We start from the raw sequence: 26,976 nt of genomic DNA, 5'->3' as shown, positions 1-26,976 counted from the left end.
TACAAGAGTAGTAGATCATGTGTCAGGATTAGAAATGGGGAGAGTGGTTTGAGGTAAAGGTGGGACTTTGTCAGGGATGTGTTATGTCGCCCTGGCTGTTCAACTTATACATGGATGGGGTGGTGCGAGAAGTGAATGCAAGGGGTTGGAGATGGTTAAAGAAAATGGAGAAAAGTGGGAAATAAGCCAGCTGTTGTTTGCGGATGACATTGCGCTTGTAGCAGGATCAGAGGAGGGATTGAGGAAGTTAATAACAGAGTTTGGAAAATGTGTGTGAAAGAAGGAAGTTGAAGATAAATGTGAGTAAAAATAAGGTGATGAGATGTACAAGGGGAGAAAGTGGCAGCAGACTGGAAGTGAGTACAGTATAAGCTCTTTTAACCGGCACAAGTGGGACCAAAGACATGCCGGAAAGGGGAAATCCCGGTTACAAGAAGGAATATTAAAAAAAAATACATTTATTGCCTTTATTCATAGAGTACTTAAATAAAATTCATTCAATGGCTTCACTTTTGTTGTTTATTTATTTACCAGTATATTCATATTTATTTATCTTTATTTATTTTCATGAAATCACGTATGTCTCTTTGTTTAGAATGTTTGTCTCTCTGCATTAAAAATTCATTTTGAAGACAGTGAAGAGACATCACGTCGTGAGTCCCCATGTAGGTGCACTGCTTCGCAAACTTGATAAATGTTGCCAATCCTTTAGCGGCATCCTTCCACGTTACTCTTGGCTCTGGGTCATCTTCCTCTTCACTATCAGCCTCTGTTTCCTTACCATGCTTCTCCTCAATCACTGCCTGAATGATTTCGTCGTCAATGTTTAACTCTTCCATTAGTAGCTTCTTGTTCTCTCCTTTATTCAGGCGCTTGCAGATTTCCACCTTCTGCTGGAGAGTAAGCACCACACGTTTCCGCTTGTTGACTACCTTTGGCATGATGAAATGGCTTGGAATGACTGCACTGTATGAACACACGTGCAAAACTGAGAGGAGTGGGTGTGGTGTGCAGCTGGGGGAGGCGGGTTAGCTCGCTCTCGTCTCACCGGCACTGCGTGGGCGTGACTCATGTGCACATGTTGCGAGGTTCGTTTGCGCATGCGTCGGTGCAGCACTCGCCACCTCGCGGCAGCGAGTTCCAGGAAGTGCGCTCCTTTGTTTGCTGTCGGTATGTGTTTGTGTGTTGAGAGAGTTGCTAATAGACAGTCGCACGCTTAACATCAGGCGTCTTATTACAGTGGGCACTGGGCCTGACGGAGCGGCGGGATTTGTGGGAGATGATGGGAAAGATGTGCGCTACCTCTGGCGGCGGCGGGAATTTAAAATTTTATTTTTTCGAATTTTTACATTTTTATACAAAATTGTTATTTCCTCATGAATAATATGCCGGTTATAAGAAGGAGCCTGATATGAGAATAACGGATAAAAGAGCTTTTACTGAATTAAGGGAGAGAGACTGGAGGCAGTGGATAGTTTTAGATGCTTGGGTGTGAATGTGGCAGGAAAGGGAGGAGTGGAGGTGAAGGTAGAAGGTAGATTGAGAGAAGCCAGTAAATGCCATGGTGGATTAAATAGTGTAATGAGAAATAGACATCTGGGAATGGATGCTAAGCACTGTACAGGGTAGAAACATGGAACATAAGAGAGGAGTTTGAATGTATTTACCTAGTTGTATTTTACAGGAAGAGAGCTATGCTCTTGGTGACCCGCTTTTGTATCTTTCAGCATCCAGTTTGATCTTAAATTCTTGTACAGTTTTAGCACTCACTGTTTCTTCATTCAGTTTGTTCCAGATATCTATCACTCTGTGTGTGAAGCTATTCTTTTTCAGATCTCTTCTTACCTATCCTTTTTAAGTTTCTTTTCATGTCTGCTGGTTTTTCTTTTATCCCACTTTAATAAGTCATCTCTTTCAAGGACTTACACCCCTTTCATAATTCTGTATATGGTTAACAGGTCTCCTCTTTCTCTTCTTTGTTCCAGGGTAGTTAGTTTGAGTTTATCCAATCTTTGTTAGTATGTCAAATTGGAGAGTGTTGGTGCCATCCTTGTCGTTGCTCTTTGAATTCTTTCTAATTTTTTATGTCCTTTTTGGTACTAGGTGTCCATAGTGTCGCTGCATACTCCAATTTTGGTCTTATCAATGTAACTAATATTTTCTTTACCATTTCCTCATCCATGTAGTCAAAAGCAACTTTCATTGATCTTAATAAATTGAAAGTTTCTCAGAATAATTTGTTGATATGTTTGTCTTGTGGCATGTCATTGGTGATAGTTACTCCTAGGTCCCTTTCCAAATTAACTTTTTTTAATTATCTCTGTACCAATTTTGTATTGTCCTGATGTTCAGTTTTTGCTCTTTCCAAATTGCATTATACTACATTTCTTGATGTTGAAGTTCACTTTACTCTTCTGACTCCATTTCCAGATTTTGTCCAGGTCTTCTTGCAATAATTTACAAACTTCTTCTGTACTTACTCTCTTTAGTAGTTTTGCATCATCTGCAAAGAAGTTCATATAACATTCCACACTTTCATCCATGTCATTTATATATATGGCAAACATCAGAACTAATACAGAGCCTTGTGGGACTCCATTTATCATTTCTCCCCAATTTGAGTTCTTGTCTTTGAGTACTACTCTCATTTTTCTCCTGTTCAAGAAATCTTTCATCCATTCCAATAACTTTCCTTGTATTCCACCTATCGTTTCAATTTTTCTTAACAGCTGTTTGTGTGGTACTTTGTCAAATGCCTTTTGTAAATCTAGGAAGGCACAATCTGCCCATCAGTCCCTTTCTTGAATTATTTCTGTTAATCTTGAGTAAAAGTGTATTAAGTTTGTGGCACATGATCTTCCACTGCTAAATCCAAATTGTTTTGGATTTAGTATTTTGTTGTCCACCAAGTATTTAATCCATTTACTTTTGATCATTTTTTTGCATATATTTGCTATAATACTTGTAAGGGAGACCGGTCTATAGTTGGTTGGTTTTTCTTTGTCTCCTCCTTTGTATATTAGTGTAGGCCCTATGGTCTCTTGCAGTCTCCTTCATTCTTATGTTCTTATGTAATGTTTAATAAATTATCTTGTGTATTTTGTCTGTTAGTTCATCTATACATTCAATATCCAATTTGCGATTCTGTGTGGCCCGTGCGACTTTCTAACGTCAAGGTTTTTTATTTGTTTTCTTATTTCTTTCTGTGTCACCATTATTTCTTTCATTGCGGCAGATCTTTCTCTCTGTCCTTCCTCCCAATTTTGTGACTTTTCAAATGTGAATACAGATTTAAAATGCTTGATCATAATTTCAGCCATTTCTACATCATCTATATATTCTTTATTTCCTTCGTGCAGTTTCACTATTTCATGTTTATCTTTTAGTTTGTCATGTATATATCTGTAGAATAGTTTAGGTTGGTCCTTGCATTTTTCTATTGTCTTTTTCATAGTTTCTTTTTTCTTCCCTGCGTATTTTTACATTCATTTCTTATATTGATGTATGTTTGACTTTTTTTCTCTCTCTCTCTCTCTCTCTCTCTCTCTCTCTCTCTCTCTCTCTCTCTCTCTCCAGGTTTTGTCTCTTCTATAGTTTCAGTACACTTTTTGTATACCCTTTTTTGTTTCTTCTTTGGTACATATTTATCTGTTCCCTCCTTGTATTTTTCTTTTAATGTGTTCCATTTCTCTCCCATTTTTTTTCTTCATTTAATTTTTTTTTCCCATTTGGGAATGGATGCTAAGAGGAGATTGTATGAAGAAGTGATTGTGCCAACAGCATTGGGGCAGAAACATGGAACATAAGAGAGGAAGAGAAGAGGAGTTTGAATGTGTTTGAGATGAGGTGTCTGAGAAGTATGATAGGGGTTACTAGACTGGATAGAGTGAGAAATGAGGAGGTGAGGAGGAGAACAAGGGTGGAAAGGGAGTTGGGAGATAGGGTTGATGAAAGAGTATTGGGATGGTTTGGACTCATGGAAAGAGTGAGTGAAGAAAGACTAGTAAAAGAGGTGTGGAGGGAGTGAACATGACGGGTCAACCTAGGATGAGATGGATTGATGGGGTAAAAGGGGCATTGGGAAAGAGGGGAATGTCTGTAGAGGAAGGATGGGAGAGGACAGAATATAGGGGTGAATGGAGAATGGTTGTATATGGATGATGTTGTGATACATGAGGTAGAATGAGTGGGAGATGGGGGGGTGAGGGAGTATGTATGAGAAATATATTGACAGAGCCAAAAGGGATTTCTCCCTGTCTTCTCCTTTTCTGCATGAGGGGATGGAGAGGGGGGTCGCCAATTTAATAAAGTGGCCTTGCTGTGGATGTGCTGTGTCTTGTGACACTACTTTTGACCCAGGGCAGTGGGTGAGATGCATGAATGACCCATCGTTCAGGAGGTGCAAAGATAAGAGGAAGGGTGGAGGGGAGGGGAGTGTGATAGGGATGGAATGGGTGGGAGTGGTTTTTTTGCCTTTGTTTTTTGGCTACCTCCCCTATACATCATACATACATATACCAAAGGCTTTTCCCCCCTTACACAGGGGGTAGCCAAAAAGAAAAAGGCATAGAAATCATTCCCACCCATTTCATTTCCCATATATTCCACTCCCCTCCACCTTCCTCCCTCCCTCCTATCTTGGCACCTCCTGGATGATGGGTCATCCCCTGCATCCTGTCCACTGCCCTGGGTCAGAAACAGTGTCGTAAGACACAGCACATCCACAGCAAGGCCACTTCATAAATTCGGCGACCCCTCCCTCTCCGTCTCCTCATGCAGAAAAGGAGAAGACGGGGAGAAATCCCTTCGAGCTGCGTCAATTTTTTTTCATACATACTTCCTCACCCCCCATCCCCCACCCACTCCCCCTCATGCATCACAGCCTCATCTATACACAACCCTTCTCCATTCACCCCTATCTTCTGTCTTCTCCTGTCCTTCCTCCACAGACATTCCTCTCTTTGTAAAGCCCCTTTCACCCCATCCATCCATCTCATCCTAGGACGCCCCCTCATATTCACTCCTTCCACCTCTGCCTTCCACACTTCTTTTACTAATCTTTCTTCACTCATTCTTTCCATGTGTCCAAACCATCCTAATACTCTTTCATCAACCCTATCTCCCAACTCCCTTTCCACCCCGGTTCTCCTCCTCACCTCATTTCTCACCCTATCTAGCCTAGTAAACCCCTATCATACTTCTCAGACATTTCATCTCAAAAACATTCAAATTCCTTCTCTCTTCCTCTCTTATGTTCCATGTTTCTGCCCCGTACATTGCTGTTGGCACAATCACTCCTTCATATAACCTCCTCTTAGCATCCATCCCCAGATGTCAATTTCTCATTACACTTTTTAAACCACCAAGGCATTTACTCGCTTCTCTCAATCTACATTCTACCTCCACCCCCACTCCTCCCTTTCCTGTCACATTTGCACCCAAGTATCCAAAACTATCCACTTCCTCCAGTTTCTCACCCTTAATACTCACTTCCAGCCTACTGTCACTCTCCCCCCTTGTACATCTCATCACCTTACTTTTGCCCACATTTATCTTCAGTTTCCTTCTTTCACACACATTTCTCAAACTCTGTCACTAACTTCCTCAATCCCTCCTCTGATCCTGCTACAAGCGCAGTGTCGTCAGCAAACAATAACTGGCTTATTTCCCACTTTTCTCCAATTTCTTTAACCATCTCCAACCCCTGACCCACTACCCTTGCATTCACCTCTTCCACCACCTCATCCATGTATAGATTGAACAGCCAGGACAACATAACACATCCCTGACGAAGTCCCACCTTTACCTCAAACCACTCACTCTCTCCATTTCTAGTCCTAACACAAGCTCTACTACTTTTGTAAAAACTCTTGACTGCTATTAACAGCTTTCCTCCTATCACATATATCTGCAGTACCTCCCACAGTGCCTTCCTGTCTACCCTGTCGGAAGCCTTTTCCAGATCCATAAAAGCCCCAAAAAACATCCTTACCTTTTCCTATAGCTTTCTCACATATCTGTCTTACCACAAAAATCTGATCTACACAACCCCTACCTGTCCTAAAATCACACTGTTCCTCTCCTAATCCTCTCAATCAAGACCCTCCCATAAGCCTTCCCAACTACACTCAACAAACTGATCCCTCTGAAACTACTACACTCACACTTGTCCCCCTTTCCCTTGTAAAGCAGAACTATACAGGCACTCCTCCAGTCCTCCGGCACTTTACCCTCTCTTAAACAAACAGGAGACCTTTAGTCCATAACTAGGTTGGATGCAAAAAATATTATAATAATGATAAATAGATAAAAGTTATAATAAAATAATAATCAAATAAATAAATGCATGGGTATTGTTAAGTAATTAACAAACAGGTAAATATTAGATAATGATAAATTGATAGATAACTCATAATAAATAAAAACCAAGCATATAATTAACATACAAATAATAACAAACAAGTAATATGAAATAAACAGCAGTCATTAATTCTAAGCCATCAACATTGAGAAACTTGAGGAGGCATACATGCAGAAATTGATATGTGGTATAGCTAAGAACTCAAACCTCCACTAGTGACAGTAACTTAACCGGTTGCAATATCAAGTTGTGTGCTAGCAGAGGTTCAAGTCCTTAGCTATACCATGTATCAATTTCTGCATGTATGCCTCCTTTAGTTTCTCTATGTTGATGGCTTAGAATTAAAGTAAATTGTGGTTGATAAATGTAAATATGTTCATTGGGACCCATTCAGTGTTGTACATTATATATATATATATATATATATATATATATATATATATATATATATATATATATATATATATATATACAAAGTACTGAAAATTAAAACTAAGTATTGTCTATAAAAAATGCAAATCCTTTGTAATTTGTTTTTATGATATAAGATGAATTTCCTTAGCCATTCTAATTTTCTTATCTCCTGAAAGGTGACACGACTAGAAGACTCCTTGGCAATGGTGACAAATGTGATGAATGCCTTCTGCCAGCTGCCTGGCTCCCAGTCGTTGCTGACCATGTCACAGTCAAGTGGATCAGGCCAAGAGAAATCACCAGGCGGAGAGGGCAGCAGTCCACCGTGCAGTCTTGTGTCTTCTTCAGTTCCTCTAAGTGAGTCTGTGTCCACCTTGACGCATTCCATTCGGGCTCTTACATCTTCTATTGTGAAGAGCCCATCATGTAAGCAAGATGGGGTTGAGGCCTCAAGTCCAAATGGGTCTGATGGAACACCAGTAAATGCTGGGGAAACAGAGGTACAGGACACTCAAAATCAGATGCAAGCACCTGCTGCAGATATGGCAGCCTCTGTAACTTCCATAGCCTCTGCAGATCTGAATTCAACAGCCCTAGATGTTTCTACCTTGTCAGTAGATTCAGGAGAGGGTGCAGATGTGGATGTCACAGGGCGTGAAGAGGCAGAGCTGTCAGAGTCCAGCCAGTCCTCTCTCTCAGGCAGTCTATCTGGAAGCCATTCAGGCAACCAGTCTACCAGCGGCCATCAGGGTCCCCCTCGCCCATCTTCTCTGCCAGTGCCACGCCCACACACACCCCGAACATCCGTATCTTGACCTGGCCAGCAGTTTTCTCACAGATGTGCCCCTCCTCGTGTTATTCAGATCTATGCCACAAGTCTCCTTAATTCACTTCTGTCTGATATGGGCACCTCTGAGCAAGCAGGCAACCTTTGAACTTTTATATGTTAATAATAATGGCTGTGCATAAAGTGAATCAAGGTAGGTGATCTTTGAACTGCATTAGTAATTGCATCCTTGAAAATGGGGAGGGGATGACCATAACAAAGTTGGTGAGTGAATCAAGAGCCACTGGCAAGGGTAAGTAAACATCCATGCCACTTGTCACATCACTCATGCTTTTTATATTTCCATTCTGTCCATTTGCCTTCTTGAGAACCTTATCGAATACAGTATAGGATACATGTGCAAATAAAGATTAGCTCAAGATTGTCACAAAGACAAATTCTAGTCACTCACTTGTATTTACACTTGCAGTGACATCTCTTGGTTAGATGAAAATATTATGTGATGTAGGTTTATTATGTTAAGATGACATTGTCATCATAAGCTGTGAGTGTATAGTATTTATTTGCTTAGTAGCAGATTTAGTTGGTTATAGTCATATTTTTATAGCGAAGTGTATGAAAGCAAACTTTTCTCTCTCTCTCTCTCTCTCTCCCTCTTTTTTTTTTTTTAACATTTAGATGAATTATTGTTTCTTGTTTAAATGCAAACCTACTAGGTTATGCAGCTTGAGTGGTCATCCCATTTGTCTGCTTGCAAATGTCATTTAAGTAGTCAAGTCAGTTCAAGGAGATGCAGTGGATACTGTCCCTCTTCTCCAGTCCCATTGCCCACTTCTCAGTTAAGTTGAACTTTGTTCAAAGTCATTTGTGTTAATGTTGAATCATATATTTATCATATGCCATTCATATCTCAGGACTTTTCCATGTATCAGCTGTGATGATGAATATTTATTATTATTATTTATTGTTGTCTGTTGAAAGGGGTGACCAACCTACTAATCATAGGTAGGTTTATCAAGCTTGGAAAACAAAAAAGGAGGAAAGGACCAGTTTCCTCACTCCACATTACTAATGATTAGTCATGACCTTTACTACTACTACTGTTATCATTTGGTAGTGCACCTGTGAGAAGATGAGTGTCAGCAATAAGTGAAATTAAACTGAAAGAGAAGGTGATTTTTGGAGTGTGTTAGGTTAGGTCTTAGGAGGAGTAGAGAGGGTAAGGGAGATAATGTTAATAAGTGATAAAATGTGTAAGGTTGAATGTAAGGAAGTGTCATTAAAGGTAATTGGGTAGAAATGAGAATAGGTTGGGAGGTTGGCCTTTATGTGTACATGACCCTGGTAATAAGAAAAATGGTGAGAGAGTGATGAAATTATTTAGATAAGTATGTGGGGTGTTTTGAAAGGAGTGTGATGGTGCTGGGGGATGTAAAGCTAAAATAGGTGAACCAGTGGATGGATTAATAATAATAATTGGTCCTTGGGCCTTCCCACAGATCACTCTGGTAAGAAACTTTTGAATGTGTTGTATGTGTGGGGTGTCACCAGGTGAGGGAGGTTGACAGGTTTTGAAAATAAGCAACTCCACTATCCATCTTGCATGACCACAAGTCAATTTTCCTTGGCTTTAGTAATAGGAAAGTATAGTGCATGAAAAAAATGATAATAATAATAACATCTGTTGTTGGGGGGGATTGTATATATATATATATATATATATATATGTATATATAGTTTCCCTTCTCCTGTGGTTGTTTTGCATACATATATATATGGAGAAGTAGTGGAGTATCATTGTCTGGTGGAAGAGTAATTGTGAGTGGATGTAAAATGGATCAATCATTTAAAGAAACGTTGCCCATGGTCTCTCTTGCAGGAAATACATGGGTTGCAACAGTCAGTGGATAGGCTTGTAAATCACACTGGGAATAAATATATTTTGTTGTCTGGGTATGCCTAGGGTGTTCGTGTCTTATACATAATAGTTGCATGTAGAGCAGTTTGCTCTTGTGGTCTGACATATTCTCTGATGGTATTGTCATGGTGGTGGATGAGGACCTGAGCAGTCATGCTTCTCTTGGGATTTTTTTTTTTTTTTTTTTTTTTTTTTTTTTTTGGGGTGGGGGGTGCTCGATGTCATGAAGGGTTTAATGGAAAAGAATGTTTGGAGGTTGGTCTTGAAGTGCTTGTTTTTTGACATGGGTGTAAATGTGCTTTTGTGATGTGAGTAGTATGCTGCTGGTGTACTTTTTTCTCTCTCACATTCTGTTTCTCTTTGTTGTCCTCTCTCACTCTCTCTTTATTCAGTTGGTTGTACTTGTGTGATGTAACGAGATGGATAAGTAGAGTCTTGCATAGAATTGTGTATCTATCATTTCCCTGTGATGTTCTGTGGGGACGATTTTGGTTTCCATGTGCAGGTGTTCTTTTGGGGGATGATTTTGGTGAATCCTATTATCCTCATTTGTTTTGTTAGTAGAGTTTATAGTTTGTATATGATTTTCTAATTCTTGGGAATTATGCTGTGGGAGCATAGAGTGTGGTTCTCAAGAACTGTTTGTAGGTTGTGATTAGTATCTGCTGTCCAAAGGCCATGCTTGTGATTGATGTTAAGATGCTTATTTTCTTGTGAATTGATTTTCATTGTTAGATCTATGATGTATGGGATGAAAGTCAAGTCCCAAGAGTGAGGCCCAGATTTTTTTTTTTTTTTTTTTTTTTTTTTTTTTTCTCCATGATGATTTTTGAGGGGTGGCCTCCATTCCATTATTTCTAAGCCATTGTTCTGTTAAGGTGTGGCAGAAGGGAGAAAAGCATTGAGTTACTAAAAGTGAGTTGAGCAAAAAAAGATGAATCACAGGTGAAACTGAGATATAAGGAATTCAGTAGAAGTGGGGAAATGAGAGTGAATAAAAAATGGGTGTTTCAAGGAGAAAGTATTAAAGAGTTAAAAAAATGGTGCATGAAATGAGGAGAATGGTGACAGGTAGAAGAGTTGTGAATGGTGGAAATAAGAGGTGAGTGAAGTATTTATGGAAAGGAGGCATGCACATGAGGAATGGCTGCAAAGAAGAAATGAGGAAGCATATGAGAAGAATAAAGAGGGTGGAGGTGAAATACAAATATTGGAGGCCAAGAGAAGAGTAGATGTACCCTACTTGATAGCTTGTGAGATCCCATTTCTTATTCTCCAATTATCATATTTTGTTTTAATCTCACAGATGGTTCCAACTTGGCCTATATTTTCCAGGCCATCTATTTTTTTTTTCCCACATTCATAAGACTCGTTGTCTTTTTCAACTTCTTCCCATTACCTTGTGATACCCTTCCATCCTAAAACACTTGTACACCATTCTCAGTGATCTGAATGCAGCAATCGAGTCACTTCTTTATTTCAATACTCAAACAATAGCAGGTTTAATGCTTATATGCAAGGCTGGGAACCTTTCTGGTAGCTGTTCCCTGTATGCCATTGATCTTGTATTGTCTTTCACTTTCTAAAAGAATCTTCCACAGTTACATTTTTCAAACTAGAGATAAGGGTCTGGTTTTTCCATTATCTCTTCATCCATGTAGTGAAAAGCCACCTTTATGTTCTTCAGGTGACAGGTTATCCCTCATCAGTATTCCTAGATCTTTTTCCTCCTACACCTTTTAATTGTTTCACTTCCTGTTGAATAATTTAGTGATGGTCTTTCTGAGTAATTTCCCCTTTTCCAATATTTTGCATTGAAATTACATATCTTACTCTTGGCTCCAGGTGTGTGTGTGTGTATTTACCTTGTTGTATTTACCTAGTTGTATTTTACGGGAAGGGGAGCTATGCTCGTGGTGTCCCGTCTTCATATCTCATTATATCTAAACTATTTTTAAATTCATGTATTGTTTTTGCACACACCACTTTCTCATCTAACTTGTTCCAACTTTCTATTACTCTGTGAGGAAAGCTGTTCTTTTTCAGATCTCTTCTATAGCTGTCTTTTTTTATTTTCTTTCAGTGTCCTCTTGTATTTCTATCATCCCATTTTATCAGATTCTCTCTATCAGTAATTTCTATGCCTTTCGTGATTCTGTAAATAGCTATCAAATCTCCTCTCTCTCTTCTTTGCTCTAGTGTCTGTAGTTCAAGTTTTGCTAGTCTCTCTTCATATGATAGTTTTGAGAGTGTTGGTGCCAATTTTGTAATTGCTCTTTGTTTTCTTTCAAGATTTTTTATACATTTTTTTTTGCACTTGGTGACCATATTGTTGCTGCATATTCCAATCTTGGTCTTATCAGGGTGATTAGAATTTTCTTCACCATTTCTTCATCCAGGTATGTAAATACAACTTTGATTGTTCTTATTAAATTATAAGTTTCTCTAAAAATCTTATTTATATGTTTCTCAGGTGACATATTATTCATAACAATGACTCCCAGGTCCTTTTCATTTTCTACTTTTTTTTATTCCTTCTTCTCCCAATTTATATGATCCTGTTATTCTGTTTTTGCATTTTCCAAATTCCATTATACTACACTTTTTTGTATTGAACTCCATCTCCCACTTCCTACTCCATTCCTGTACTTTATTTAGATCACTCTGTAGTGATTCACAATCTTCTTCCGTGTTCACTTTTTTCAGTAGTTTTGCATCATCTGCAAAGAAGCTCATATAGCTTTCAATTCCTTCATCCATATCGTTAATATATATAGCAAACATTATTGGGGCCAGAACTGTTCCTTGCGGAACACCGCTTATTACTTCATCCCATTTTGAGTGTTTGTCTCTTATCACTACTCTCATTTTTCTTTCTTGCAAAAAGTCTTCCATCCAATTAAGCAGTTTGCCCTGTATTCCTCCTTCAGTTTCTAATTTCTTAAGCAACTTCTTATGTGGTACTTTGTTAAAAGCTTTTTTTAGGTCTAGAAATGTACAATCAGCCCATCCATCTCTTTCTTGTATTATATCTATTAGCCTTGAATAGAAACATATTAAATTGGTGTTGCATGATCGTCCTTGTCTGAATCCAAATTGCCTTGGATTTAGCACATTGTTTTTTTTTTCTAAATATTTTACCCATCTACTTTTGACAATTCTTTCACAAATTTTTGCTATTGTACTTGTTAGAGAGACTGGTCTATAGTTGGTAGGGTCTTCTTTATTTCCCCCATTATATATAGGTACTATATTTGCTTTTTTCCAATCTTCTGGAACTTTTCCTTCTTTCAAGGAACTGTTTATTATGCTATGCATTTTGTTTGCCAGTTCATTCCTGCATTCTTTCAAAATCCAGTTTGCTATTTCATCTGGTCCATGCAATTTTCTGACATCAAGATTACTCAAGTGTTTCAATATTTCATTCTTTGTTACTTCTATTTCTTTCATAGGGGGGACTTTTTCTTTCCATGCGATCTCTTCAGGTTGTATGTTCTCCCTTGTAAAACACTGATTTAAAATGTTTGTTCATTATTTCCGTCATTTCAATTTCCTCTGTGTATTCAACTCCTTGTCTTAATTTCTCCAAATCTTGTTTGTTTTTCATTTTGTTGTTTACAAATCTGTAAAATAGTTTTGGTTGATCTTTACACTTTCCTATGACATCCTTTTCATATTTTCTCTTTTCCTCTCTGCACGTTTGTACATATTCATTTCTATAACAAGTATATATTTTCCATTTTTCAGGTCTTCTGTCTTTTTTCCATCTGGTCCAAGCTTTGTCTCTTTTGTCTTTTAACTCCCTACAACTTTTGTTGTACCAGCATTTTACATATTCTTTTTCTTGATTTTGTCTTGGGACATACTTTTCCACTCTTTTTATAAATTTTTGTCAAAATATTCCATTTCTCTTCCACTGTTGTTTCTTCTTTGTATATTCCTTCCCAGTTTTCTTTTTGAAAGAATTCTCTTATTTTATCAAAGTTTGTTTTTTCATACATCATTCTTCCTTTTCTATATTCATTTCTTTTCATGTATTTTTCCTCATTTAGTTCCAGTTCAATCAATATGTGGTCGCTTTTACTTATTGGTGTTTTATATTCAATCTTTTCCACTATTCTAGGTTCAGATGTAATTATTAGGTCTAGTCTCGATGGTTCTTCATTTCTATACCTAGTGTTCTGTATCCACTGTGTCATTGTATGGTCAGTAATCATCTCAAGTAGAGTGTTTCCCCATGAGCCGTCTCCACCCTTTACTGTCATCTCTTCCCAGCATATTTCTTTGCAATTAAAGTCGCCCATCATAACTATTCTTCCTCCATCTTCCATTATCTTATTCAATGTTATCTTTGTGTCCTCTAACATGCTTTTATGTTTACTCTCTTCCCACGAGGCTGTTTTCGGAGGCACATAATTTATCACAAACTTTCTGCTCTTCTTATCTCTGTCTTCCACTTCGATCATAATCATCTCTACTGTATTCTTTCCATATGTGACACACCTCACATTTATATCCTTCTTAGTCAGGAACATAACTCCACCCCCGTGCTTTGTCTCTGTTTCTAATCCAATAATTATATGCATCATGTCCTACACTGTTGGGTGGTAGTGGACCTTTTAATTTTGTTTCTACAATTCCCATTATGTCCGGTTCTTTTTCCTTCAGATAATCATTCAACTCATTCAATCCTGTTATCCATCTATATTTGTTTAAGACACTCTTAGTTTTCTGCCACTTCCATTGTGTTCTCTGTTTCCCTTTTGTTTTTCTCTAGTATGTCGAATTTCCTTACTTTCATATTCACTACTCTCCAATAGAATTTCTCTTTTTCTGACTCTGTTCTGGTCTCGTTTTTTTCCTTAGCTTCAAGTCTTTTCTTTTTTTCTTCTCTTTCCTCTTTATTCATTTCCCTTTTTATCCATACCTTTTTATATTATTCACTTGTTGCTAGTTTCCCTGTTTTGGATAAGATATTCTCTGCCGTCGTTTGTGACCTGAATTTAATCTTAATTGGTCTGGTCTTATCTGTACTATACTTTCCGAGCCTAAACTTCTCTTCGATTTGTTTCATTATTTCTGGTTCATCTTCCTGAACTAATTCTAGTAAACTGCTTACTTTTTCATTTTCTTCTTTGATTCTTGTGGTTCTATCTGGGTTATGTTTCTCTTCCATTCCTAATATAATTATACATTTCTTTTTATCTGCTAAGGCTCTTACTATATTCTCCTTCTGTCTCATCACTTTAATAACTGAGTTTTCAGTATGTTCTTTCATTTGTTGTTTGATTATGTCAGTAAATGCAACTTTACTGTTTTCTTGGATTTTTTTCCAACCCTCTTTGTTGTCCTTACTATTCCTCTTTAATTCTTCATTCTCCTCTTTTACTTCTTTTAACTGTCTTTTTAGTTCTTCTATTTCCTTAGTTAAGTTTTTGTTTGCCTTCTGTAGTGCTTCCAATCTTTCAACCCTTTCCGCCATTTTTGACATTCTACCGAACCTGCTCTCCTAATGTTCGGTCATTTGTTCAAGTTTTTCTTCGAGTCTTGCCAGTCGGGGGAGGTTGGTATCCGCCCCCCCCTCATTGAATCCATGGAAATTATTATCCTCACCTTCTATTGTGCTACTCATATCTATGTGTCTAATCTTTACATTATTGTTAGACCTTTCATCATCACTAAATTGGTCCGGCCCTCTTTTGTTTACATGACGTCTGCCTGCCTGGACCATTTCCTTCCATTTCCCTCAGTTATCTCTCCCCTTCTTTTTCCTCACTTTCCCACTACACCACGAGCAATTCCCCCCCCCTGTAAATACAATAGGTACTTTGCGTTGAGATCCACGAGAATTTCACTTTTTATTCAGGACGTCCATCTCCGCCGTCCATCCAACGGACGTGTATTTACCTAGTTGTATTTTACGGGAAGGGGAGCTATGCTCGTGGTGTCCCGTTTTCGTATCTCATTTTATCTAAACTATTTTTAAATTCATGGGAAGGAAAGATAGCTGCAGTGGGAAATGCGAAGAAAATGAGAGTGATGAGTGAGGAGAATGGAGGAGAAATAAGGAAGGATGAGGTGAAGGCAGCTGTAAAGATGATGAAAGCAGGTAAGGCACCTGGTCTGGATGGATGTCATGCAGAATGTCTGAAAAAGGGAGGTGCAGTGATGGTGGACTGGTTGGTGAGGTTATTTAATGTTTGCTGGAGAGAGGGTAGAGTACCGGAGGACTGGAGTAGTGCCTGTATAGTTCCTCTTTACAAGGGAAAAGGGGACAAGTGTGAATGTAGTAATTTCAGAGGGATTAGCCTGTTGAGTGTAGTAGGGAAGGCTTATGGGAGGATCTTAATTGAGAGGATTAGGAGAGGAACAGAGGGAGTAATTGGTGAGGAACAGTGTGGATTTAGGACGGGTAGAGGTTGTGTAGATCAGATCTTTGTGGTAAGACAGATATGTGAGAAAGCTATAGGAAAGGGGAAGGATGTTTTTTGGGCTTTCATGGATCTGGAAAAGGCTTATGATAGGGTAGACAGAAAGGCACTGTGGGAGGTTATGCAGATTTATGGGATAGGAGGAAAGCTTTTGGGAGCTGTCAAGAGTTTTTATGAGAGTAGTAGAGCATGTGTTAGGATTAGAAATGGAGAGAGTGAGTGGTTTGAGGTAAAGGTGGGACTTCGTCAAGGATGCGTTATGTCGCCCTGGCTGTTCAACTTATACATGGATGGGGTGGTGCGAGAGGTGAATGCTAGGGTAGTGAGTCAGGGATTGGAGATGGTTAAAGAAAATGGAGAAAAGTGGGAGGTGAGCCAGCTGTTGTTTGCGGACGACAATGCGCTTGTGGCAGGGTCAGAGGAGGGATTGAGGAAGCTGGTGGCAGAGTTTGGGAGAGTATGTGATAGAAGAAAGCTAAAGATAAATGTGGGTAAAAGTAAGGTGATGAGATGTACAAGGGGTGAAAGTGGCAGTAGACTGGAAGTGAACATTAAGGGAGAGCGACTGGAGGAAGTGGATAGTTTTAGATACTTGGGTGCAAGTGTAGCAGGAAAAGGTGGAGTGAAGGTGGAGGTAGAATGTAGATTGAGAGAAGCGAGTAAATGCCTTGGTGGTTTAAAGAGTGTAATGAGGAATAGACATTTGGGAATGGATGCGAAGAGGAGACTGTATGAAGGAGTGATTGTGCCAACAGCACTGTATGGGGCAGAAACGTGGAACATAAGAGAAGAAGAGAGAAGGAGTTTGAATGTGTTTGAGATGAGGTGTCTGAGAAGTATGGTGGGGGTTACTAGGCTAGATAGAGTGAGAAATGAGGAGGTGAGGAGGAGAACAGGGGTGAAAAAGGATTTGGGAGATAGGGTTGATGAAAGAATATTAGGATGGTTTGGACACATGGAAAGAATGAGTGAAGAAAGACTAGTAAAAGAGGTATGGAAGGCAGATGTGGAGGGAGTGAACATGAGGGGACGTCCTAGGATGAGGTGGATGGATGGGGTGAAGGGGGCTTTGGGGAAGAGGGGAATGTCTGTTGAGGAAGGAAGGGAGAGGACGGAAGACAGAGGTGAGTGGAGAATGGTTGTATATGGATGATGTTGTGACTGCATGAGGAGGAATGGGCGGGGAAGTGGGGGGTGGGGTAGTATGTGTGAGTAAATTTTGACGCAGCCCGAAGGGATTTCTCCCCGTCCTCGCCTTATATGCAAAGGGGGACGGAGAGGGGGGGTCGCCGATTAAATGAAGCGGCCTCACTGTGGATGTACTGTGTCTTGCGACACTGCTTCTGACCCAGGGCGGTGGGCAGGGTGCAGGGATGACCCGTCATCCAGGAGGTGCTCAGATGAGAGGAAGGGTGGGAGGGGTATGGAGTGTATTAAGGGATGAAATGGGTGGGAGTGTTTTTATGCCTTTCCCTTTTTGGCTACCTCCCTTGGAAGGGGGAAAAAGCCTTGGTATATGTATATTGTTTTTGCACACACCACTTTCTCATCTAACTTGTTCCAACTGTCTATTACTCTGTGAGGAAAGCTGTTCTTTTTCACATCTCTTCTATAGCTGTCTTTTTTTTTTTTCTTTCCATGTCCTCTTGTATTTCTGTCATCCCATTTTATCAGATTCTCTCAATCAGTAATTTCTATGCCTTTCATGATTCTGTAAATAGCTATCAAATCTCCTCTCTCTTCTTTGCTCTAGTGTCTGTAGTTCAAGTTTTGCTAGTCTCTCTTCATATGATAGTTTTGAGAGTGTTGGTGCCAATTTTGTAATTGCTCTTTGTATTCTTTCAAGTTTTTTTATGCATTTTTTTGCACTTGGTGACCATATCGTTGCTGCATATTCCAATCTTGGTCTTATCAGAGTGATTAGAATTTTCTTCACCATTTCTTCATCCAGGTATGTAAATGCCACTTTGATTGTTCTTATTAAATTATAGGTTTCTCCAAAAATCTTATTTATATGTTTTTCAGGTGACATATTATTCATAACAATGACTCCCAGGTCCTTTTCATTTTCTACTTTTTTTATTCCTTCTTCTCCCAATTTATATGATCCTGTTATTCTGTTTTTACTTTTTCCAAATTCCATTATACTACACTTTTTTGTATTGAACTCCATCTCCCACTTCCTACTCCATTCCTGTACTATATTTAGATCTCTTTGTAGTGATTCACAATCTTCTTCCGTGTTCACTTTTTTCAATAGTTTTGCATCATCTGCAAAAAAGCTCATATAGCTTTCAATTCCTTCATCCATATCATTAATATATATAGCAAACATTATTGGGGCCAGAACTGTTCCTTGTGGAACACCGCTTATTACTTCATCCCATTTTGATTGTTGATCTCTTATCACTACTCTCATTTTTCTTTCTTGCAAAAAGTCTTCCATCCAATTTAGCAGTTTGCCCTGTATTCCACCTTCAGTTTCTAATTTCTTAAGCAACTTCTTATGTGGTACTTTGTCAAAAGCTTTTTTTAGGTCTAGAAATGCACAATCAGCCCATCCATCTCTTTCTTGTATTATATCTATTAGCCTTGAATAGAAACATATTAAATTGGTGTTGCATGATCATCCTTGTCTGAATCCAAATTGCCTTGGATTGAGCACATTGTTTTTTTCTAAATATTTTACCCATCTACTTTTGACAATTCTTTCACAAATTTTTGCTATTGTACTTGTTAGAGAGACTGGCCTATAGTTGTTAGGGTCTTCTTTATTTCCTCCTTTATATATAGGTACTATATTTACTTTTTTCCAATCTTCTGGAACTTTACCTTCTTTCAAGGAACTGTTTATTATGCTATGTATTATGTCTGCTAGTTCATTCCTGCATTCTTTCAAAATCCAGTTTGCTATTTCATCTGGTCCATGTGATTTTCTGACATCAAGATTACTCAAGTGTTTCAATATTTCATTCTTTGTTACTTCTATTTCTTTCATAGGGGGGACTTTCTCTTTCCATTCGTTCTCTTCAGGTTGTATGTTCTCCCTTGTAAACACTGATTTAAAATGTTTGTTTATAATTTCCGTCATTTCAATTTCCTCTGTGTATTCAACTCCTCCTTGTCTTAATTTCTCCAAATCTTGTTTGTTTTTCATTTTGTTGTTTACAAATCTGTAGAATAGTTTTGGTTGATCTTTACACTTTTCTATGACATCTTTTTCATATTTTCTCTTTTCCTCTCTGCATGCTTGTACATATTCATTTCTATAACAAGTATATATTTTCCATTTTTCTGGTCTTTTGTTTTTCTTCCATTTGGTCCAAGCTTTGTCTCTTTTGTCTTTTATCTCCCTACAACTTTTGTTGTACCAGCATTTTACATATTCTTTTTCTTGTTTTTGTCTTGGGACATACTTTTCTACTCTTTTTTTTTTTATAGATTTTTGTCAAAATATTCCATTTCTCTTCTACTGTTGTATCTTCTTTGTGTATTCTTTCCCAGTTTTCATTTTGAAAGAATTCTCTTATTTTATCAAAATTTGTTTTTTCATACATCAAACTTCCTTTTCTATATTGTTCATTTCTTTTCATGTATTTTTTCTCATTTAGTTCTAGTTCTATCAATATGTGGTCACTTTTGCTTATTGGTGCCTGGTATTCTATCTTTTCCACTATTTTAGGTTCTGATGTGATTATTAGGTCTAGTCTCGATGGTTCTTCTTCATTTCTATACCTAGTGTTCTCTTGGATCCATTGTGTCATTGTGTGGTCAATAATCATCTCAAGTAGAACACTTCCCCATGAGTCTTCTCCACCCTTTACGGTCATCTCTTCCCAGCATATTTCTTTGCAATTATAGTCGCCCATCATAACTATTCTTCCTCCATCTTCCATTATCTCGTTTAGTGTTACTCTTGTGTCTTCTAACATGCTTTTATGTTCATTCTCTTCCCATGAGGCTGTTTTTGGGGGCACGTAGTTTATTACAAACTTTCTGCTCTTCTTATCTCTATCTTCTACTTCTATCATTATCATCTCTACTCTATTGTTCCCATATGTGACTCTCTTCACGTTTATATCCTTCTTAGTCAGGAACATAACTCCACCCCCTTGTTTTATCTTTCTCTTTCTAATCCAATAATTATATGCATTGTGTCCTATGCTGTTGGGTGGTAGTGGGCCTTTTAATTTTGTCTCAACAATTCCCATTATGTCCGGATCTTTTTCTTTCAGATATTTGTTCAGTTCATTCAGTCCTGTTATTAATCCATCTATATTTGTGTAGGATACTCTTAACTTTCTGTTATTTCCATTGTATTCTCTGTTTCTTTTGTGTTTCTCTCTTTTATGTTCCATTTCTTCAATTTCATATTCACTACTCTCCAGTAGAATTCTTGTTTTTCTGTCTCCGTTCTGGCCTCGTTTTTTTTCTTAGCTTCATGTCTATTCCTTATTTCCTCCTCTCTTTCCTCTTTATTCATTTCCCTTTTTATCCATACCTTTTTATATTGTTCACTTGTTGCTAGTTTCCCTGTTTTGGATAAGATATTCTGTGCCGTCGTTTGTGACCTGAATTTAATCTTAATTGGTCTGGTCTTGTCTGTACTATATTTCTCGAGCCTGAATTTCTCTTCGATTTGTTTCATTATTTCTGGTTCATCTTCCTGAACTAATTCTAGTAAATTTCTTACTTTTTCATTTTCCTCTTTGATTCTTGTGGTTCTATCTGGGTTATGTTTCTCTTCCATTCCTAATATAATTATACATTTCTTTCTGTCTGCTAAGTCTCTTACTATATTCTCCTTCTGTCTCATCACTTTAATAACTGAGTCTTCAGTTTGTTCATTCATTTGCTGTCTGATTATGTCAGTGAATGCAACTTTGCTATTTTCTTGGATTTTTTTCCAACCCTCCTTGTTCTCCTTATTATTCTCCTTTAACCCCTTCCATACGGTGCCGCACACGTAGGCGTCATGAGGAGCAAGTGGATTCGCGACGCTGCCATATCGGCGTCTTGATTATATTTATTGTGATCGCCCATGTGTTTTTACATTCTCCCAAATGCGCCCTGAATCCCATTCTCTGTGGTTTTCAAAATTCGCGGGTGAAAGAGAGAACGATCGATATAAGCGGTGACTATATTTTATGAGGCGATTATTATTACGTTACGTCATACGGCTGGCATTGGCTGCTGCCCGCGAGATTTAAGTCCCGTACTGAAGTGGTTAAGACTTTATTCTCTTCTTTTACTTCTTTTAACTGTTTTTTTAATTCTTCAATTTCCTTAGTTAAGTTTTTGTTCGCCTTCTCTAGTTCTTCCAATTTTTCAACTCTGCACAATGTTGTTAACGTGACCGAACTTAAATTCCCAGTGCTCGATCATCTTATCGAGTTTCTCTTCTAGTCTTGTTAATCGGGGGGGGGGGGGTTGTGGACATACACTCTTGTGGGAATGTTAGTCTCTGCTGACACCATTATATACTTACCCTAAAATATATTTTCCATCCATTCAAGAAGTTTACTTTTTAGTTCTCCAGTTTGCTCCAATTTCCATAGTAATCAATTGTGAGAAACTTTGTAGAAGCTCTTCTCAAGATCTAAGTACAGACATTCTGCCCAGTCCTTCTTGCAGCATAGTCAGTCTCATGTAAAAACTTGATAGATTCAACAGACATGACTTCCCATTTGAGTCTATATAATTTTGTTGACTTTTCTATTTACTTCTTACTCCTCCATTTTCTGAAGTATTTTCCTTTCATTGTATTCTTGTCTTTATTTGAAGTGTGTGGGGGTTGCTTCAAAGCAACTTATAAGCTTGCACTCTTCCCACTTACCTGTCTTCTTCCATCTAATAATATCTATCTGTCTATATACCAAGGACCTCTCTCTTAGTAGGAAGGTAATCAAATCAAAGGTACACACACCCTCCCACACATTCCACTCCCATCCACCTTCTTTGTTTCCCTCTTATCTTAGCTCCTTGTGGATGAAAGGTCATCTCAGTCTCCTGCCCACTGCCCAGGTCAGAAGCAGTGCAGCATGACACAGTGAATCCATAGCAGGGCCACTTCACTTACACAGCAACCCCCCTTTCCATCCGCTCATGTGGAAAATAGAAAAGATGGGAGAAATTCCTTCTGGCTGCATCAAAATATCATCCATACACAACTATTCTCCACTCACCTCTATCCCCTACCTTCTCCCATACTCAACAGACATTCCCCTCTTGCTCAAAGCCCCTTTCATCCCATCCAGTCATCTCATCCTCAGTCATCTCCTCAAGTTCACTCCATCCATTGTTTTCCACTCCTCTTTTGCAAATTTTATTTCACTCTATGTGTCCAAACTGTCCCAATGATCTATTATCAGCCCTACCTGCCAGCTCCCTTTTCGAACCCCACTCTTCTCCTCCTCACCTCATTTCTCAATCTATCTAACCTTGTAACCCATACCGTACTTCTCAGACACTCCATGGAAGAAAAATGAGAGTGGTGCTCAGAGACAAATATTCAAAATGGGAAGAAATGAGTAGTGGCATCCCACAGGGGGTCAGTACTAGCTCCGATAATGTTTGCTATATATGTAAATGACATAGACGAAGGCATTGAAAGTTACATGAACTGCTTTGCAGATGATGCAAAATTATTAAAGAGAATAAACTCCGAAATAGACTGTGACTCATTGCAGAGTGATCTGAACAAAGTCTCAGAATGGAGCAAGAGATGGGAGGTAGAATTCAACATCAAGAAGTGCAGTATAATTGAATTTGGAAAAAGCAAGAAGAGAATAACAGGACAGTTATAAAACTGATGGAAAAGAAGTAAAGAAAGTAAATTCTGAAAGGGACCTAGAAGTAATCATCACCAAAGTCATGTCGCCAGAGAAACATGTAAATAAGATAGTCGGAGAAACATGCAATTTGTTGAGATCAATAATGGTGGCCTTTAAATACCTGGATAAGGAAATGATCAAGAAAATATTACAAACACTGATAAGGCCAAAACTGGAATATGCAGCACTGATGTGGTCACTCAGTACAAAAAAGAATATAAGAAAATTAGAAAGAATACAAAGAACAACGACAAAGTTGATCCCAACACTTGCAAACCTGACATATGAACAAAGACTGGCCGAACTGGAGTTGCCAACCCTGGAACAAAGAAGAGAATGAGGGGACCTAATAACCATCTACAAAATTATGAAAGGATAAGAATGCCTTGATAGAGAGGACTTACTAAAGCGGGACAAAAGAAAAACAAGAGGACATGCAATGAAATTCAAAAATGATAACCACAGAAGAGACCTGAAAAAGAACAGCTTCCCACACAGGGTGATAGGTATATGGAACAAATTGGATGAAGAAATAGTGTGTGCAAACACAATATAAGAATTTAAGAACAAATTTGATCTTGCGAGACACAAAAACAGGTCACCTCGAGCATAGCTCCCCTTCCCGTATAATACAACTATGTAAACTAGGTAAATACTTGGTAGCATGGTTGGTAGAGTCCCCAATTGTCACTACAGTGATCCGGGTTTGAATCCTGCCTAGGGCAGAAATAATTTCAGTATCGCTGCACAACGAGTCATTACTTCAACTCTCGTGGGCAGGGAGTTGGGTGTGTATTTACCTAGTTGTATTTTACGGGAAGGGGAGCTATGCTCGTGGGGTCCCGTCTTCATATCTCATTTTATCTAAACTATTTTTAAATTCATGTATTGTTTTTGCACACACCACTTTCTCATCTAACTTGTTCCAACTGTCTATTACTCTGTGAGGAAAGCTGTTCTTTTTCACATCTCTTCTATAGCTGTCTTTTTTTATTTTCTTTCCGTGTCCTCTTGTATTTCTGTCATCCCATTTTATCAGATTCTCTCTATCAGTAATTTCTATGCCTTTCATGATTCTGTAAATAGCTATCAAATCTCCTCTCTTCTTTGCTCTAGTGTCTGTAGTTCAAGTTTTTCTAGTCTCTCTTCATATGATAGTTTTGAGAGTGTTGGTGCCAGTTTTGTAATTGCTCTTTGTATTCTTTCAAGTTTTTTTATACATTTTTTTGTACTTGGTGACCATATCGTTGCTGCATATTCCAATCTTGGTCTTATCAGGGTGATTAGGATTTTCTTCACCATTTCTTCATCCAGGTATGTAAATGCAACTTTGATCGTTCTTATTAGATTATAAGTCTCTCCGAAAATCTTATTTATATGTTTCTCAGGTGACATATTATTCATAACAATGACTCCCAGGTCCTTCTCATTTTCTACTTTTTTTATTCCTTCTTCTCCCAATTTATATGCTCCTGTTATTCTGTTTTTGCTTTTTCCAAATTCCATTATACTACACTTTTTTGTATTGAACTCCATCTCCCATTTCCTACTCCATTCTTGTACTTTATTTAGATCTCTCTGTAGTGATTCACAATCCTCTTCAGTTTTCACTCTTTTCAGTAGTTTTGCATCATCTGCAAAGAAGCTCATATAGCTTTCTATTCCTTCATCCATATCATTAATATATACAGCAAACATTATTGGGGCCAGAACTGTTCCCTGCGGAACACCGCTTATTACTTCATCCCATTTTGAGTGCTGGTTTCTTATCACTACTCTCATTTTTCTTTCTTGCAAAAAGTCCTCCATCCAATTTAGTAGCTTGCCCTGTATTCCTCCTTCAGTTTCTAATTTCTTAAGCAACTTCTTATGTGGTACTTTGTCAAAAGCTTTCTTTAGATCTAAAAATGCACAGTCCGCCCATCCATCTCTTTCCTGTATTATATCTATTAGTCTTGAATAGAAACATATTAAATTGGTGACGCATGATCGTCCTTGTCTGAATCCAAATTGCCTTGGATTTAACACTTTGTTTTTTTTTCTAAATATTTTACCCATCTACTTTTGATAATTCTTTCACAAAGTTTTGCTATTGTACTTGTTAGAGAGACTGGTCTATAGTTGGTAGGTTCTTCTTTATTTCCTCCTTTGTATATAGGTACTATGTTTGCTTTTTTCCAATCTTCTGGAACTTTTCCTTCTTTCAAGGAACTATTTAGTATGCTATGTATTTTGTCTGCCAGTTCATTCCTGCATTCTTTTAGTATCCAGTTTGCTATTTCATCTGGTCCATGCGATTTTCTGACATCAAGATTACTCAAGTGTGTTAATATTTCATTCTTTGTTACTTTTATTTCTTCCATAGGGGGGACTTCCTCAGTGTATTCAACTCCCTCCTGTCTTAATTTCTCCAAGTCTTGTTTGTTTTTCAGTTTATTGTTTACAAATCTGTAGAATAGTTTTGGTTGATCTTTACACTTTTCTATGATATCTTTTTCATATTTTCTCTTTTCTTCTCTGCACATTTGTACATATTCATTTCTATAGCAGGTATATATATTCCATTTTTCAGGTCTTCTGTCTTTTTTCCATCTGGTCCAGGCTTTGTCTCTTTTGTCTTTTAACTCCCTACAGCTTTTGTTGTACCAGCATTTTACATATTCTTTTTCTTGTTTTTGTCTTGGGACATACTTTTCCACTCCTTTTTTGTAAATTTTTGTCAAAATATTCCATTTCTCTTCTACTGTTGTTTCTTCTTTGTATATTTCTTCCCAGTTTTCTTGTTGAAAGAATTCTCTTATTTTATCAAAGTTTGTTTTTTCATACATCATTCTTCCTTTTCTGTATTGTTCATTTCTTTTCATATATTTTTCTTCATTAAGTTCCAGTTCAATCAATACGTGGTCACTTTTACTTATTGGTGTTTTATATTCAATTTTGTCCACTATTCTAGGTTCGGATGCAATTACTAGGTCTAGTTTCGATGGCTCTTCTTCATTTCTATACCTAGTGTTCTCCTGTATCCATTGTGTCATTGTATGGTCAGTAACCATCTCGAGTAGAGCGTTTCCCCATGAGCCGTCTCCACCCTTTACTGTCATTTCTTCCCAGCAGATTTCTTTGCAATTAAAGTCGCCCATCATAACTATTTTTCCTCCCTCTTCCATTATCTTGTTTAATGTTATCTTGGTGTCCTCTAACATACTTTTATGTTCACTCTCTTCCCATGAGGCTGTTTTTGGGGGCACATAATTTATCACAAACTTTCTGTTCTTCTTATCTCTGTCTTCTACTTCCATCATTATCATTTCTACTGTATTCTTTCCATATGTGACACCCTTCACGTTTATATCCTTCTTAGTCAGGAACATAACTCCACCCCCTTCCTTTTTCACTCTGTTTCTAATCCAATAATTATATGCATCATGTCCTACACTGTTGGGTGGTAGTGGACCTTTTAATTTTGTTTCTACAATTCCCATTATGTCCGGTTCTTTTTCTTTCAAATAATCATTCAGTTCATTCAATCCTGTTATTAATCCATCTATATTTGTGTAAGACACTCTTAGTTTTCTGTCACTTCCATTGTGTTCTCTGTTTCCCTTTTGTTTTTCTCTTGTATGTCGACTTTCTTCAGTTTCATATTCACTACTCTCCAATAGAATCTCTCTTTTTCTGACTCCGTTCTTATCTCGTTTTTTTCCTTTGCTTCAAGTCTTTTCTGTTTTTCTTCCTCTCTTTCCTCTTTATTCATTTCCCTTTTTATCCATACCTTTTTATATTGTTCACTTGTTGCTAGTTTCCCTGTTTTGGATAAGATATTCTCAGCCGTAGTTTGTGACCTGAATTTAATCTTGATTGGTCTGGTCTTGTCTGTACTATATTTCTCTAGCCTGAATTTCTCTTCGATTTGTTTCATTATTTCTGGTTCATCTTCCTGAACTAATTCTAGTAAATTTCTTACTTTTTCATTTTCCTCTTTGATTCTTGTGGTTCTATCTGGGTTATGTTTCTCTTCCATTCCTAATATAATTATACATTTCTTTTTGTCTGCTAAGTCTCTTACTATATTCTCCTTCTGTCTCATCACTTTAATAACTGAGTTTTCAGTTTGTTCATTCATTTGCTGTCTGATTATGTCAGTGAATGCAACCTTGCTATTTTCATGAATTTTTTTCCAACCCTCCTTGTTCTCCATATTATTCTCCTTTAAGACTTTATTCTCATCTTTT

At 37.9% G+C, this 26,976-nt stretch overlaps 1 protein-coding gene across 5 annotated transcripts in view; it reads left to right on the top strand.

Moving 5' to 3' along the window:
• LOC143038824 (uncharacterized) overlaps positions 1-26,976 on the top strand; it is a 209,348-nt gene that overhangs the window by 169,692 nt on the left and 12,680 nt on the right. For 4 of the 5 annotated variants that reach the window (XM_076208398.1, XM_076208397.1, XM_076208399.1 and 1 more), the window contains one exon: positions 6,952-7,755. In XM_076208398.1, the coding sequence (XP_076064513.1) occupies positions 6,952-7,590 (639 nt within the window). In that variant the 3' untranslated portion in view covers positions 7,591-7,755. The remainder of the gene's footprint in view (positions 1-6,951; positions 7,756-26,976) is intronic. The other variant, XM_076208401.1, reaches the window with a different exon arrangement.

This window comes from Oratosquilla oratoria, chromosome 25, assembly GCF_046742065.1.
Source record: "Oratosquilla oratoria isolate Oo_2021 chromosome 25, ASM4674206v1, whole genome shotgun sequence".
NCBI lineage: Eukaryota > Metazoa > Arthropoda > Malacostraca > Stomatopoda > Squillidae > Oratosquilla > Oratosquilla oratoria.
This window is presented reverse-complemented; position numbering and strand designations above follow the sequence as displayed.